Below are 17,521 nucleotides of genomic sequence, written 5' to 3'. Positions count from 1 at the left end.
TTTACTAGGCTATTTTTTAGGTCTGTCAAATATAAAACTCATAATTGTCCCGGTCTGGCACGTAAAAATTCATAATTGGCACAAGTAGCAAGTTTGACAATTGTAAAATCATAACTAGCGCAAGTCTGAGAATAGTAAAATCATAATTGGCGCAAGTCTGACAATTGTTAAATCAGAGTTGGCTCAAATCTGACAATTGTAAAATCAGATTGAATGCAAATCTGACAAGTGACATGAACCAGTCTATGATTCTGTAATGACGAAGAATCGCATTTATTCTTGACCAGTACTGAAACGCACTTGGAGTACGGGCTAGATTTAATGAACCCCATTATCTAGTAGAGGTATATACGTGTGACAAATACAGCACACAAATTTAGTCACTAAAATTATTATTGTTAGAATATGGATCAAACTATAGTCTGAAACTTAGTAAGAATTATAGAAAAAAGTTTGACTTACCAGATTAGAAAGACAAGCAATATGACTTCGATCAAAGAAATTATATAAATGAATCGTCAAGAAATGGTGCTTAGAATCAATATTCGGTTCAGATTGGTGAATCTAGATAACTATTATTAGAGGTAGATTAATTGATGTAAAATCTTCCCAGCATGTATTAAATGATGATGATATCTCAGGAAGCGTGATTGAATTCTTAGAAAAGTCTTTTTCACACTGATAATGGGTATATATACAGCTGATTTTTGAGTCCTTTTTCATCCCCAAATTCAAATCACCATCTTGATCTAATAATCAGATCGCTCCTGTAAATCTCTAAATTCTACTGTGAAATATCATTTTGTTATTCTCTAATTTTTGAGAAATTAATTCTTTTACTTAGTTAAAAACGCTTTTTATTCCGCTTGCGAAAGTCCATAACCCAACAAGTTATGGGCCCAGCAATTTTCTGAGTCATAAAAGTAATTTCCAAAACAAAACTAATTTGTTGTTGACAGTCATAATCCTTTTCTGCTTAGTACCTTTTCTTTTCACAATTGTTTTGCCTGCTCAAACTCCAATGGATCAACAGACAGTGAAGCTGCTGACCTACACAGGAAAGGCACAGGACTTTCCAATCTGGAGCGCAAGATTTGTGGCGATGATGAAGACGAAGGGACTATACAAATCACTACTGGGGACAGAGGAGCAACCAAATGAGCCAGCGCCACTGGCCAATGGTGCAACCAATGATGAGAAGAAGAACCACAAGGTGCTGAAGGATGCATATGAGAAGGAAGTTGCAGACATCAAGGAGAAACGGAACAATGTGTGGTGCCATCTGGCACTGACTCTAGATGCAACAACCCTCATGCTGATGAGACATGACTGTGTGGGAGATGATGGCATTGGAGATGGAGCAAAGGCTTGGAAGCTTTTGCAAGAGAGATTTCAGAGTGTGGAGACGCCGACAGTGGTGACTTTAGCGGCACAGCTTGCTGGACTGAAGCTCGAGGATTCTGAGGATTTGGACTGCTTCTTCATCAGAGGACAGGAGTTGCTCACAAGGCTACAAGAAGCAGGGGAAGCAGTCTCAGAGACCCTCTTCAACGCCTTGGTCCTCAATGGTCTGCCAATGAGGTATGAAAGTTTTGTTATACAGGAAAGCTTCAACCCGGCAACGAACTTCACAGAGTTGAGGAAAAGGCTGCAGAACTTTCATGAGATCACGGTGCAGAGGCACAAGGGACAAAGTGGTGCAGTGGCACTGGCAGTGAAGCGTGACTTCAAGAAGGGACCCAAGAAAGGAAAATGCTTTGTGTGTGGGATCCCTGGACACTTTGCCAAGGACTGCAGGAAGAAGGAGACAGCACAATGCAGCAAGTGTGGTGAGAAGGGTCACCTAGACAGGGCATGCAAGAGACAAAGAGATGGAGGCAAACATGAGTCAGTGGCAATGGGTCCAACATTGGCTACACCAGACGAGGAATGCTGGGCAGCTCTTACCCAGTGGAAGACAGCAGGCATGCTAGGTGACAGTGGTTGTACAGATCACATAGTGACGAACATCGATGCGTTCCTGGATTTTGTGCCCATTCAATCAGTGGTCAGAAATCCCAACGGAGAGGCTTCCAGAGTGCTGGGCAGAGGCTGTGTGAGGATCAGCATAACTTCAAACAAAGGGGAATTCCAATGCGAACTCCAAAATGTTCTGTGTGTGCCGGACTATTCTTCAAACCTCCTATCAGTCTCAAGATGCACGGAGTGGGGACATAGCTTCACTTTCGAGAGAGGAAACAGCTGCATGAAACTCCAGAAGGGAACTCGGGTAAAACTAACACAAAAAAGTAATTTGTTTTACTTACCCTGCAGCGTTCTAGAATTCAAGATGAGTTCCAACAGCGTGAAACTTGACAGTGCAAGGAAGTGGCACAGACGATTGGGTCATTTGAATCAAGCGGATGTGGTCAGGAATGCACCAGAGACAGTGGGGGAACTCGATGATGTATGCAATGTGTGTGCATTGGCCAATATCACAAAGACTCCAGTACCAAGAGTGGCGGAGACCCAAGCAGAAGAGAAGCTGGAGAGGGTGTTCACAGACGTGATGGGACCTTTAAGAGTAGAGTCACTGTCAGGGTTCCGGTTCTGCGTAGTGTTTGCAGACCAGTACACGAAGTTTGTGTTTGTGGAATTGCTTAAGGCAAAGAGTGAAGCATTGGCCAGCCTGAAGAAATTTGTTCTCAGTGTGGGGACGCCCAAGAAGCTGAGGCAAGACAATGCGAAGGATTTTCTCTCAGAGCAGTTCAAGACGTACTGTTTAGATGCAGGCATTCTACAGGAGAAGACCATACCAGAGACGCCACAACAGAATGGGTTAGCTGAGAGGTGAAACAGGACACAGCTGGAGATGGCAAGATGTTTGCTCATTGACTCAGGACTTCCCAAGATGATGTGGGGAGCAGCAATTCTTCACGCAGCAAGGATCAGAAACTTGGTTGTGAGACGAGGAGAAGAAAAATGCCCAGCAGAGCTGATAAGAGGTATAAAACCTAAGCTTCCAATTAGTAAATTATCTATATTTGGTTGCACAGTCTTCATGAGGAAGAGGGACAGAGAAGTCAGCAAACTTGAACCCAAGGCACTGGAAGGAAAATTTGTGGGTTACACTGGAGGAGAAAGCGGATACCTGGTGTACATACCCAACACACGCAAAGTGATGGCAGTTCGAGATGTGATCATCAAGGAGTCTGAAGTGGGCTCAATCCCTGACAACAAAGAAACGGCTGACCTACTAGATGATGGGTCGGAACTGGGAATCTGGCACCCAGATGATGGTCATCAAGACGATGACAACAGAGAACGACAGGACACATCTACTGCAAAAAGGAGGAGTGACATGACGCAGGGAGCGTGAATACTCAAGAAACAACACTGAGACAAGAGGCCTCGGATTTTGGAGAAACAGCACTAGATGAAGGATCTACTGCAACAAGAGGGAGTCACAGAGATTCAGAGTCACTGGAAGACAGTGACACAGAAGACTTCTCACAGTTAGAGACAGTTGGCTTCAATGAAGATGCACTGGAACACGCGGACAGAGCAGAGCCCAGACGAAGGACACGAGCAAGGAATGTTCCGCAATTTGTTGGAGAAGTCAGGAGCCATCTTTTTGTGACTGAGGGCGACTATGTGGAACCCAAAACAGTCTACGAAGCCAAGCAAGGTGACGATTGGGACCAGTGGCACCGGGCAATGAAGGACGAGGTCAAGGCACTCCAAGACAACGAGACTTGGAACCTAATGAGACCACCCACAGACAGGGACGTCATACCGGGCAAATGGGTCTACAAAGTGAAATTGGGACCCAGTGGTCAAGTGGACAAATACAAAGCGCGCTATGTGGCAAAAAGCTTCAAACAAGTGGAAGGACTGGACTACTTTTAGACTTTTGCGCCTACCTGCAAGCCAGAGACATTCAGGATTCTACTTCAGCTATCAGCGAAGCAGGGCCATGTGATGCAGCAATTTGATATCAAGACTGCTTTCCTGCACTCACCAATCGAGGAAGAAGTGTATCTGGAACAGCTGAAGGAGTTTGTAACACGCGGATCAGATTGGGAGAAGTTAGTATGTCGACTAAATAAATCAAAATCAATTTATGGTTTGAAACAGGCTGCTAACAACTAGTACAAAGAGCTGGCAAATTTCCTACTGAGACAGGGGTTCACCAGAAGCAGGAACGATCACTGCTTGTTCGCAAGATCAGATGCAGAGGATCACACCTTCATCTTGGTCTGGGTTGACGACATCATAGTAGCATCAAGAAGTATGACAGTGGTCTCTGATGTCAAGAAGGCACTAGAAGCAACCTTTCACATGGAAAACAGAGGGAGAATACACTGGTTTCTGGGTCTAAGAATCAGACGAGAAGAAGGCAAAGTCACAGTCGACCAAGAACGCTACATAGAAACAATGCTTGAGCGGTTTCAAATGGATCAATGCAAACCCTCAAGAACTCCAGCTGATTTGAATTTTAAACTTCAGACAGCACAGAACGGAGAAGAAGAAGCGGACCAGAGGATCTACAGAAGCTTGGTTGGATCACTTCTGTATCTGGCCAAACAGACGAGGCCAGACATCATGTTCACAGTCAACATTCTGTCCAGACACATGAATGCACCTACCAATCAACGCTGGACGTGCGGAAAACGACTTATGCGATATCTTCAAGGTTCAAAAGGTTTAAAACTTACTTACACAAAAGAGGCTAGTTATGATTTAGTGGGGGAAAGTGATGCAGACTGGTCTGGAGACGTGAACGACAGAAAATCAACAACGCGCTATTACTTCAAGCTCAACGGACGTGGCGCAGCACTCAGCTGGGGTGTCAAAAAGCAGGCCACAGTTGCTCTTTCTTCATCAGAAGCAGAATATCAGGGCATGGCAGCAGCAGTTCAGGAAGCACTCTACCTGAAACAACTTCTAGAGGATTTTGGCATCCAACAGAAACATCCAATAGCAATTGGAGAAGACAACCAAAGTTGTATCAGACTCTGCCAAAAGCCAGTCATGCACAAAAGGAGCAAGCACATCGAAACAAAGTTTCACTTCATCCGGGACAAGACGGAGGATGGGACTATTTCAATTCATTACGTCCCTACAGACAAAATGGCAGCGGACATCTTCACAAAGTCCTTACTCGTTTCGAAAGTGGAAACATTCAGAGCAATTTTGATGGGAACAGACTCTACGCAATCAGCTCAAGTCTGAATGAGGGTGTTAGAATATCGATCAAACCATAGTCTTAAACTTATTGAGAATTAGAAAGAAAGTTCGACTTACCAGATTAGAAAGACAAGCAATATGACTTCGATCAAAGAAATTATATAAATGAATCGTCAAGAAATGGCGCTTAGAATCAATATTCGGTTCAAATTGGTGAATCCAGATAACTCTTATTAGAGTTAGAATAATTGATGTAAAATCTTCCCAGCATGTATTAAATGATGATGATATCTCCGGAAGTGTGAATGAATTCTTAGAAAAGTGCAAATGCATTCCATTTATGGTTCCCTTAGCGACTGATTTGCAGAAGCAAACCATATTGGGTAACCTTTGCTACCCCCACTGTAAATCACGGTGCTAAGATTAGTTTTGTATCTTGAATTTTTCACACTGATAATGGGTATATATACAGCTGATTTTTGAGTCCTTTTTCATCCCCAAAATCAAATCACCATCTTGATCTAATAATCAGATCTCTCCTGTAAATCTCTAAATTCTACTGTAAAATATCATTTTGTTATTCTCTCATTTTTGAGAAATTAATTCTTTTACTTAGTTAAAAACGCTTTTTATTCCGCTTGCGAAAGTCCATAACCCAACAATTATGAATTCGTCTAAACCAAGAAATGGTTTATACGATTATTAGTAGCCGAGAATAGTGTTGTGATAAAAACCTAGGGTTATCATTTTGACCTGAAACAAGTTGCACTTGAGGAGTTGCGTTTTGATCTTATCTCATTATGGCAATTTCACCAAAAATTTTAAAATTCTGTGGTTCAACCTAACAACGGGAAAAAATTAATTTAGGTTTTACTCATTTCATCACGAGCCAGAGCCCCTACCAAATAAAGCGGACCTTTATAGTTTTTCTTAGAGGTACTGGCGCTAGTTCGTTATGTTTTACTTTTCAATACAACATGACAAGATAATGAAAATAGTTGGCAAAATCAAGCAACAATAAAAAGACCACGCGAGATGTTACAAGATAAACCTTTGGCCTTGATTGCGGTACCTGAAAAGAAATAATTTCAACAATTTCCTTAAGTATTGCTCGCAGCTCCCACAGAGTTACTAAAAATGTGACTTTTCTCAAAATGTCACATTTATAAAAATAATTTTTTGCCTGCTGGTTTGGGCACATCCACAAACTTTGCCAATAAATAATGCAACTCACGAATTGAGGCAAGCCTGTCCTGATTAACCTCTAATGCTCTCAACTCTTTTTCATCAAAATACGTTTGATAATTTTTAGGCAGAATAATGAACAAAAACGGGTTGTATTGATCAACGTATGCCTCCGGATATGCGCCTTTCATGTAATTTCTGTCAAATTTGTTCCCATGGTCAGACAAAATAACGGTCATAACGTTGTCATAGCGGGTGATCTTTTCCAGGTAATCGGGCAAAAATAGATCAAGCTCCATACCAGACATTAACGAAAATCTGTGGTTAACACAAGTCTCGAAAAACGTGAAGAATTTACGATCTTGAAGGATCCATTGCTTTTGTGTTTCCATGAGATATTTGAGCTGATCTTCGACATAATTCCTACAATTGAAACACTTTCCATCTTTTGCCCAAGGGTTAACATTGCCAGTAGTTGATCTGGCCATTTCGCAGCTCGGTTTGTTCAGGCCATCGTCGTCAATTTGTAGAAGTTTTGATATTCTTTGATAATCGGCATAGCTAAATAGAGAAACATTTTGTCTTTTCACGTATAGACCTCTGATTCGAAAAAGACGTTATTTAAAGTGTTGATTAATCTCTTGAAGTGTATCTGACATATACGTGGTATTTTTCCGTGGCCACACAATCAGATGACAAATTCCCGAAAAGTCTACAGAATTAAACGACACCAACCTCGACATCAACCTTAATTACCCATAATTTTCTATAGTGCTTCCACCAACTTGAACTTGTTATCTTGGAACATTTTTGTAAGATATTTTGTCAGGTCTTTTATGACAGAATCTTTTTGTCAGGCTTGACACAAAAAAAATTCCCACCTTACAAAATATTTTCCAACCCGTAAGATTTGATAATACCTAAGATACAAGAGTCTTTATCCAAGAAGTCAATTAATGGTGGCTTCAGCAAGCTATCATTTGGCGCATAGAAATTAATCGGGAAATTGTTTTTCTTGCTTTTCTAGAAAATGATCTTTACAATTATAACATCTGAGATCAACAGTTATGCATCCTACAAGTCCATCAATACAACCAGCACTCGTGTTGACAATCAAAGTTTTGAAATAATTAACTCGACATAAATGTTCCAGCACACTTTAGAGGGGGGACTATATATTCAACTGTGTTTTTTTCTTAATCAGTCAATTTCCGCCAATCGATGTAATCATCGTAAAGGATTGTACCTAGTATCATCAGAAAGCTTGTCAAGCATAGAATTTTAAATAAAAAAGATTTTCTTAGAATTTTGCTTTTTCCAACGAGTTACAGAGCTTTACAATTTGTGAACGTTCGCCTAAATTCCGTTGTTTTATTCACAATTTTCTAAATTTTTTATTAAATTTTGATAACATGTGATAAAATTGATAACAATAGTTCACTTGGTTTTTTATGTTTAAAGACCTAAGAGAGTTGGTGAACTGTTCAAACGTACTTTTTCTGGCAAAATTTTTGGTGAAACTTTTGAAAAATCAGCATTTCGTCCTCTTTTTTCATACAAAATGGCTCCAAATATGCTTATTTGTCCCATCCTGTCGTTTGACCCGTGGTACAGACATGAGAACTAGTGTCACAATTTTCTTTCACTCAGATATGGGCTCTTTCTGCATCCGCTTTCTAAGTCAAATTTATAAAAATGGCCTTTTTACGGTCTTTCGTTAAATTGAACCGTCATTCATAATTTAATTTTCAAATATTAAGAATTTCGTCGGCCAAAATCATCTTGAGAAATGTTTCAAAATCATTGCGTCCTTTAACAGTCAAGCAGTGATAGCACGGCAAGTTTGGTCTCATCGATGTATTTTTAATAAAGATAAAAAAGTTTTTTAATTGCTTTTTGGGCGAGTCTTTTTTGAGTTTTTTGCAATTCTTTTATCCCAATCACTAAGGAGTCTTTTCACATGTACAATGGCAATTTGCAAGAAGTCAAAAAACATCTCAAAAAAGTCTAATGGATTAATATTGTTTTTAATGAGTGATATTCATGGTTTTTATGGCCTCGACAAATTGATTTCGTAACTTTTATATGAACTCCTGGGATTTTCAAGAATTTGATGTTCTTATACAATGTATAAGTTTTCTTAGAATAAATTTGATTTTTTTAAGTTAAAGATCAGAATAACTTCAAATCAAAGTTCAATAATCGACGAATCAAATTTACGGGCAAAAAAGGCCAACGGATATACACAAAAATTTCAGCAAAAACGTATGTTTTTTTGGCTTCAACACAGTTTGCATAAAATAGTTGAGTTCTGCCTTTTATATGTGCAAAAATGCAACCATTTGACTTAGTTTTACTAATGACATGTAACACTGTCCTCCTAAGTCGTAACAAGCAGAAACTATAAAGTGCTCCAGTTGAAAACTAACGGTTGTTATGTTTTACGGTTTTCAAGAACTCGAAATAACGAATTGGTTTTTTGCCTTTTTCAATCTCATGCTTGCAATTTTTGCAGTCTCATTGAGGCTATATGCTTCTTCAGGTGAATTATATTGAAGTCTTAATTGCGGTTGTTTTTAAATAAATGCTCTCAGCTCTTTTTCGTCAAAATACGTCTGAGAATTTTTAGGCAGAATAATGAACAAAAACGGGTTGTATTGATCAACGTATGCCTCCGGATATGCGCCTTTCATGTAATTTTTTTCGAATTTGTTCCCATGGTCAGACAAGATAACGGTCATAACATTGTCATAGCGGGTTATCTTTTCCAGGTAATCGGGCAAAAATAGATCAAGCTCCATACCAGACATTAACGAAAATCTGTAGTTAACACAAGTCTCGAAGAATAAGAAAAATTTACGATCCTGAAATATCCATTGCTTTTGTGTTTCCATGAGATATTTGAGCTGATCTTCGACATAATTCCGACCCTTGAAACACTTTCCATCTTTTGCCCATGTGTTAACATTGCCAGTAGTTGATCTGGCCATTTCGCAGCTCGGTTTGTTCAGACCATCGTCATCAATTTGTAGAAGTTTCGATATTCGTTGATAATCTGCATAGCTAAAAAGAGAAACATTTTTGTCTTTTCACGTATAGGCCTCTGATTCGAAAAAGACGCTACTTAAAGTGTTGATTAACTTCTTGAAGTGTATCTGACATATTCGTGGTATTTTTCCGTGGCCACACAATCAAATGACAAATTCCCGAAAAGTTTACAGAATTAAACGACACCAACCTCGACATCAACCTTAATTACCTATAATTTTCTATTGTGCTTCCACCAACTTGAACTTGTTATCTTGGAACATTTTTGTAAGATATTTTGTCAGGTCTTTTATGACAGAATCTTTTTGTCAGGCTTGACACAAAAAAAGTTCCCACCTTACAAAATATTTTCCAACCCGTAAGATTTGATAATACCTAAGATACAAGAGTCTTTATCCAAGAAGTCAATTAATGGTGGCTTCAGCAAGCTATCATTTGGCGCATAGAAATTAATCGGGAAATTATTTTTCTTGCTTTTCTGGAAAATGATCTTTACAATTATAACATCTGAGATCAACAGTTATGCATCCTACAAGTCCATCAATACAACCAGCACTCGTGTTGACAATCAAAGTTTTGAAATTATTAACTCGACATAAATGTTCCAGCACACTTTAGAGGGGGGACTATATATTCAACTGTGTTTTTTTCTTAATGAGTCAATTTCCGCCAATCGATGTAATCATCGTAAAGGATTGTACCTAGTATCATCAGAAAGCTTGTCAAGCATAGAATTTTAAATAAAAAAGATTTTCTTAGAATTTTGCTTTTTCCAACGAGTTACGGAGCTTTACAATTTGTGAACGTTCGCCTAAATTCCGTTGTTTTATTCACAATTTTCTAAATTTTTTATTAAATTTTGATAACCTGTGATAAAATTGATAACAATAGTTCACTTGGTTTAACGGTTAAAGACCTAGGAGAGTTGGTGAACTGTTCAAACGTACTTTTTCTGGCAAAATTTTCAGTGAAACTTTTGTAAAATCAGCATTTCGTCCTCTTTTTTCATACAAAATTGCTCCAAATATGCTTATTTGTCCCATCTTGTCGTTTGACCCGTGGTACAGACATGAGAACTAGTGTCACAATTTTCTTTCACTCAGATATGGGCTCTTTCTGCATCCGCTTTCTAAGTCAAATTTATAAAAATGGCCTTTTTACGGTCTTTCGTTAAATTGAACCGTGATTCATAATTTATTTTTCAAATATTAAGAATTTCGTCGGCCAAAATCATCTTGAGAAATGTTTCAAAATCATTGCGTCTTTTAACAGTCAAGCAGTGATAGCACGGCAAGTTTGGTCTCATCGATGTATTTTTAATAAAGATAAAAAAGGATTTTTATTGCTTTTTGGGCGAGTCTTTTTTGAGTTTTTTGCAATTCTTTTATCCCAATCACTAAGGAGTCTTTTCACATGTACAATGGCAATTTGTAAGAAGTCAAAAAACATCTCAATAAAGTCGAATGAATTAATATTGTGTTTTATGAGTGATATTCATGGTTTTTATGGCCTCGACAAAATGATTTCGTAATTTGTATATGAATTCATGGGATTTTCAAGAATTTGATGTTCTTATACAATGTATAAGTTTTCTTAGAATACATTTGACTTTATTTTTTGTAGTTAAAGATCAGGATAACTTCAAATCAAAGTTCAATAATCGATGAATCAAATTTACGGGCAAAAAAAGCCAACGGATATACACAAAAATTTCAGCAAAAACGTATGTTTTTTTGGCTTCAACACAGTTTGCATAAAATAGTTGAGTTCTGCCTTTTATATGTGCAAACATGCAGCCCTTTGACTTAGTATTACTAATGACATGTAACACTGTCCTCCTAAGTCGTAACAAGCAAAAACTATAAAGTGCTCCAGTTGAAAACTAACGGTTGTTATGTTTTACGGTTTTCAAGAACTCGAAATAACAAATTGGTTTTTTGCCTTTTTCAATCTTATTTTTGCAATTTTTGCAGTCTCATTGAGGCTATATGCTTCTTCAGGTGAATTATATTGAAGTCTTAATTGCGGTTTTTTTAAATAATTGATTTTTGGCGTTGATACTACAACATAAGTTTTCTGTTTAATTTTTGTCCATTTTCAATTTTTAGGTTCTTTATTGCCGTCTTGTCCCATTGTCATACTAATGGCAAATAATTACCAGTCTAATTTCACACTAATGGAGTTGAAATAAGGCGCATTTGATTATATTCAATATTTTTAGTGAAAAGATTTTGATCTTACAGACTTCGACACCCTTTCCTCTCAAAAATGAAATGACTTCTTGACTTTGCCTGTATTTGTTCTTTTCAAAGTCATCTGACATTCTGATAAATGATTTTACTTTTTTGACAAAAATTTCCCCCAAAGTATCCTCTGGCATAAAAATTGATGTGAAAATCACAAGCATCTTTAGTTTCTCAATAAACGAAGCAACAGACTGACGTCGGGCAAATTGCTCGTGGTAGGTGACGGATGGAAGGACGTGCAGGGTAGGAACTGGAGGGCCTCGGAGGGGGGAGGTGGAAGTCGGGAGGTGTGAATTGTAAGGTGGGGTGAAGTCTTGTAGTGGTAACATTGCATAATCTAGTTAGACGAAAGGCTCTTAGAGAACTCAATGCCCTCCGGCCTTTACTTACCCGTTTATCCCAAAAAAATTGCATAAATAAAGACCACATGACTATAATAACTGCTACAAAATTTGTTTTAGAGCAATCAAACATAAGTATTCTGATTACGCGACAACTCTCTAATTACTAACTACCTTTTTGATGCCCAAATAGCAATTAGGGCAACAATTGGGAAACAACAATTCATAATTTAAAATTCAATTACCTTTCAGTAAAGTTGACAGGACGCGCTGGAACAGTTCTGGCACCCTGTTGTCGCAGTCATCTTCCAATTCTAAATTAGCAATTAGTTTTCTTTGAAAAATTGTTTCAGAATATATGAAAAAGCCTCTGGGAATTGTTTTTACAGTTACCGTAAGTATTATTTTTGTCGTCAATAAAACTTTTGAAGCAAACCTGAGGAGCTTTTCTTTTACATCTCAGAATGAGAGAGAGGGCTGCTCATTTTTTCGCGTGAAGCAGAATTAATTATATTCTTGTTATGAATCGACTTAGAAAAATGGTAGAACTGCAGAAATATAAAGTTATTAATCACGACACCATAATGAGGTGTCGGAGAAGTACGCCTAGTACCGATGTTTACACACTAAATGAATTTCAGGTGATATTACTCGAAAAACAACTTACCTTACCAGAAACATTCAAGCAGTTATGTTTTACCTGAACTTGACTTAACATACCTCAACTATACCAAAAAAAATAACTGAAAAATTAAGGAGGCACCACCTGAATTTTACCTGAGAAAATCTTAAATTTACATGAAAAATACACCCAGCTAGACAGTTAGGTTAAAATTACCTTAACTTACCTGGAATACTTGCAAAATTTATGCTAGAGAAACCTGAAAAACACTTTCAAGTTCACCTTTGAAATACTTTAACTTTAACCTCTCCAGTGAAAAATAAATAAAAATAGTTAAGGTAATTAAAATAAAAAACGTTAAAAATTAAGATGAAACTTTGAAGTGTTTCTAAAGTAGGTTAAGTTCGGCTCAATTAAAAGTTCAGGTGGTGCCCCCCTAATTGTGCAGGTTAACTTCAGGCGAAAACTGTTGAATTTAAATTAAATTTAGCGTGAATTAAGGTGTATTAAGATGAATTTCAGACTTGGCAAAACTACCTGAACCAGTTCAGGTAGAAAGCTATCAAGAAAAATGCAATCTGATAACATATAATCACCTACATGAATTCAGTTTATATTTTGGCATTATAGTAGGCTAATTAAATACAATTAAAGAAAGCAGAGGACAAATCAGTTTAAAATAATTTTCTATGAAATAAAATTCTACAATAATGCATTGAAAATAACAAGTCTGCAATTTTACTGAATGAATTGAATTTGGCTTTTGTCAAAAGAATCGAGATGTCTTAGGACCTATTTTTACCCATCGTACATTAAAAATCATTTACGAGTTTAATTTATCACAAAAAACGCCTGGATCAACTTAACCCTCACTTGTTTAAAGACAAGTTGTTTAAAGACATGCCTTGTTTGCTGTTCTTTGGAATCATTAGCATCCAATTTTTCTTTGCTGCAGAAACTTATTTCTAGCAAGCCTCAACATTTTTTGGTAATTTCCCAAAAAAATATGCAACTTTACGCTGCAAATAATTACAAAAGTTAAGGTGATTTTACCTTAACAAGGTTCAGGTAAATTTTTACCTCAACTCGAGTTGAGTTAAAGTTACCGACAGTTAAAGAGAAACGTTGCCTTAAATTTACCTTAACAACAGTTTATTTGAACTCCGTTAAGGTAAATATACCTTGACTTTATTTAGTGTGCACAGGAGACTCAGAGACTTAAATTGAATATTAGCTACTTACTACCGACTGAATTGCAAATTTAAAGTGAATAAGGGTTTCGGGCTCAAATATAGACAGTTTTGGCGATTCAGAAATGCCTTGCCCTGTACCAAAAAGAGCCTTATAGGGGACTATGTAGGCCTGTAATAGCTTGCAAATTAAACACATTAGACCTCAATTTTGCTGTTAAGGAAAATCATTTATAAAGTAAAGCTCGAGCACTAATTTTGAAAGTTGATCAATCAAGAAGTCATTATTTCATACTTTTTCAAGCGTACCACTTCTTTTCAAGATTTCACGTTTCACTAGACTTTGAACTTAATCAGTTTTTCGCTCACTTTTCACACTTATCTCGAAGAGTTCAATCTTACTAAGTGGTATAAAATGAGCAATCAACTGAGCAAACTTCTTGGAAAAAATTCTTGGAAGCCTTAAGGCATGTTTCTTGGAAAATTTTATTGGAAGCCCAATTTTTTCTCATGAGACAAAAAATACACTTTTCAAAGATAATTAAAGCGGATAAATGAAAACAGGAAACAGTCACAAAATATAACAACTTCGGCAAAGAGGACTTTTTTAAGGTCTGTAATTGAGTCAATATAAAGAAATATTTTTATAGATTGCTCGTTTTCCTAAAAATCATAAAGAGTGACAATGAGAGTGACACAACAGAGCCGGCTGACGACCTCCGCGACCCATTCGCTCCTACAAAAATATCAAGGAATTCAGAAAAAAATTATTTGGGTTGAACGATTATTCAATTGTTGGATTGATTCGCTGCACGAGAATTACAATGTTACTGTAAATTTTAATTGAATTGTCTGAGTTTTGAACAGCAAAATTGGGGTCTAAATAAGTTAGAGTATAGTTCTGGGAAGCCTTCGGCAATTCGAGCTCAGCCTCGGGCGCAAGCGCCCTCAGCTTTGAGCTCTAATTGCCTTAGGCTTCCCAACTCTAACACAACTCTCTTCCCGAACTATACTCTAACATATACTTAGACTAGTCATTAGTCACATTAGACACATCAACCCTTTCTAGCAGTTTAAATTAAAAAGTGATGACTGACAACTAAATTAGACCAAGTTTGCGCATAACACACATCCCGATGATATGCTGTCTTATATCCAGCTTCTTTCAATTTGCTGAAGAATTTGGCAGCCACTTGGAAGTAGGATTCGTTGTTAAGGGAATTTCCCGAGGTCGCATTGAGACCGTTCCATAAGTTGTTCATGTGCCAGTAAGTGCCGGTAGAGATACTTTGGAATAGTTTGTATTCCAGAACTTTTCGACCCGCTGCATGGATCCTTTTCAATGCTTTTACAGTTCAAGTCATTTCGTAGTAGAACTCAGTTCTCGACATCGTGTCCACGAACATCACATTTAAATTTGGTTTGTTTGCCAGACCTCGCTTTTTGGAACTGTTCCATTAATACAAAATCAAATCTATTTTATAAATCAAATCTATTTAATCAAATCTAAAAAAAGGTCAAGATGAGCACTAAATCTGAAAATTGTTGCACATGTCTCTTGACAAGATCTTCCATCATGATTTACCAAAACTAGAGAAGTGAAAAAAATTGACAGCGCCAAAATTTATCCTTACAAAGTATACTCCTCTGCGATGTTTTCGATAAAGAAAGTTTACTCAAATGAATTTGCTTTCATATTTAATCTGATAAGCTTCATCTCTTTCATAGTTCGAGGTTTTCCATAATCAGGCAATTTTTGAGACATTTTCCTATTTCTAAACCCTTCCCCGAACAATACTCTATGATTAAGCTAATTGTCAGACTTTGCGCTATGGTAAGACATTTGTCCAGACCTTAACAATTGTCGTTCAGATGACAACAAATTAACATATTTGAGATTTCGAGTTGCTCTTCGTGCTATCCATAAAAACTCTAAATAGTTTGTGAATTACATTTGTAATGTTTCGTAAGCATTTCTCATTTTTTTGCTTTGTCACTGTACCTATTCGAGTCAACATAAGAAAACAGATGGCAAATTTTTTTGGTGAAACACCCTTATGTTTTCACAGTGCTCGAATCGCTAATCAATAATTGCCCCCCTTTGCAATAAAATTTATTCTTTTTGAAACCAATCAGAGACGACTAATAAGTTGTCACGTATGCGCATACTATGGAAATCAGCCTAATTTGAATCCAAAGCAGGAAAATTTCCAACTGGCAGCCGGTTGACCGTGATAACCGGCCCGCGACTTCCGGATTACATCTCCCAGCGCGTGAGAGGCATGGCCGTGAACAGAAATCCGCGATTGAGCTTGAACTATTTTTCGGCTTTCTAGATTGTAGGCAAAGTAGTATGGAGGTAAAGTTTCGCGTGGAAGGGGGATTCTCCTGACGCTATCTGTGATTACAATATGAGCCACTTTTTTACCTACCAAATTTATGAATGCCTCAAAAAAGCAACGATGTCACACCCATTATCAGTAGTAGCTCAGCAATCTATTATACAAAAGCGGCTTTCATGGGATAAAAATTAAACAAGAACTCCAACAGTCGATCAATCATATGTTGAATAAATGGTTACAGAGAACAGCAAAAATACAGGCAATCAAAATCGTGTTTCACCTAAACTCTTCAGCAACCTTTTCATATTTCAAAAATTTATCTGCTGCGCAGAAAATTTTAATTCAATAAACATAACCGACTAACGTCAGGCAAATTGCTCTCAAACGACCGGCGAGCACTTGGCTTCGCCAGTAGCTAGCAACGGTTTAGTGAGGCTAGCTTTAACTTAATTGAAGGGGTGAGAGGCGAGCGCAGCGGCGGGCATCGGGAGGGGGTGCAGGGGTGATGATTGGGTTGTGAAGTGAGGGTTGCTGATGGGGGGTTGTTGGGGGGGGGGTTAACTTCTAAGAACCACCCTTCACACCATAAGCATAATGTATAAGTCTCCAAAACAGCTTCTGCGAGTCGCAAACTTGGAGTTTAGTCAGCTGAACAGCTCTGAGAGAATTTAATGCCCGCTGGGGGCTAACTGTTTATCACTTTTTTGAGGACTAAAAGTCAATTGGGTCAGAAAAAAAATCGGTCAACTGAAAAATTGCATGAAAATGACCAATAGGACTAATATAATTGCTACAAACTTCGTTTGAGAGCAATTAAACATATTCCAACTAAAACAGTATAAAACAGAATGGCGGGAGCGTTATCCTCAATGACAATAGGAGTTTTCCGTTTTATGAACTTAGGTTTTTGAAGATGTAGTCATAGTTGTCGGTTTATAACTCTGCCCTTGAGTTCCCCATCCCAGTTGAGAGCGGATGATAGGAATAACTCTAAAGATACAGGAATTATCTCAAAAATTTATTTTGCCAGATTTAGACCGTTTTTCATTCTTGCGCCTATGCTCAGACCGCTGTGTGAGCATTTTTCAGACAACTAATGCTACTGTAGTTTTCAATAAAATGTAATTTGGGTTGGCGCAGTTGGCTAATTTGTTTAAATATGTCGAAGCTACACGACGTTTCCTAGGCTTAGATCCAAGATCAAAAGTCGGCAGACGGTCTCAGTCAAAATTACTGGACAGTACTCATTTAATTTTGGACTTACCAACTTCTGGTCTGGGGTGTCAGCTTGGGATTGAAGACTAAAGAATCAAAATAAGACTCTAAAGAGAAAACAGCCCGCAATGAAACAGTTCCTTCTATTTCCTAGAAATACCAG

The 17,521-nt window shown here is 37.7% G+C and overlaps 1 protein-coding gene across 1 annotated transcript; it reads right to left on the bottom strand.

Moving 5' to 3' along the window:
- Positions 1–6,332: 6,332 nt before the first annotated feature.
- Positions 6,333–15,121, bottom strand: LOC142337968 (uncharacterized). Its single transcript, XM_075387602.1, has 3 exons — positions 14,899–15,121; positions 12,235–12,278; positions 6,333–6,915 (listed from the first exon to the last, which is right to left on the bottom strand). Exons 1-3 carry the CDS (start codon positions 15,061–15,063, stop codon positions 6,333–6,335), a joined length of 792 nt encoding a protein of 263 aa, XP_075243717.1. The 5' UTR covers positions 15,064–15,121.
- Between the last annotated feature and the right edge of the window lie 2,400 nt (positions 15,122–17,521).

The sequence above is a fragment of the Convolutriloba macropyga genome, chromosome 4 (genome assembly GCF_964194025.1).
Source record: "Convolutriloba macropyga chromosome 4, txConMacr16.3, whole genome shotgun sequence".
NCBI lineage: Eukaryota > Metazoa > Xenacoelomorpha > Acoela > Convolutidae > Convolutriloba > Convolutriloba macropyga.
This window is presented reverse-complemented; position numbering and strand designations above follow the sequence as displayed.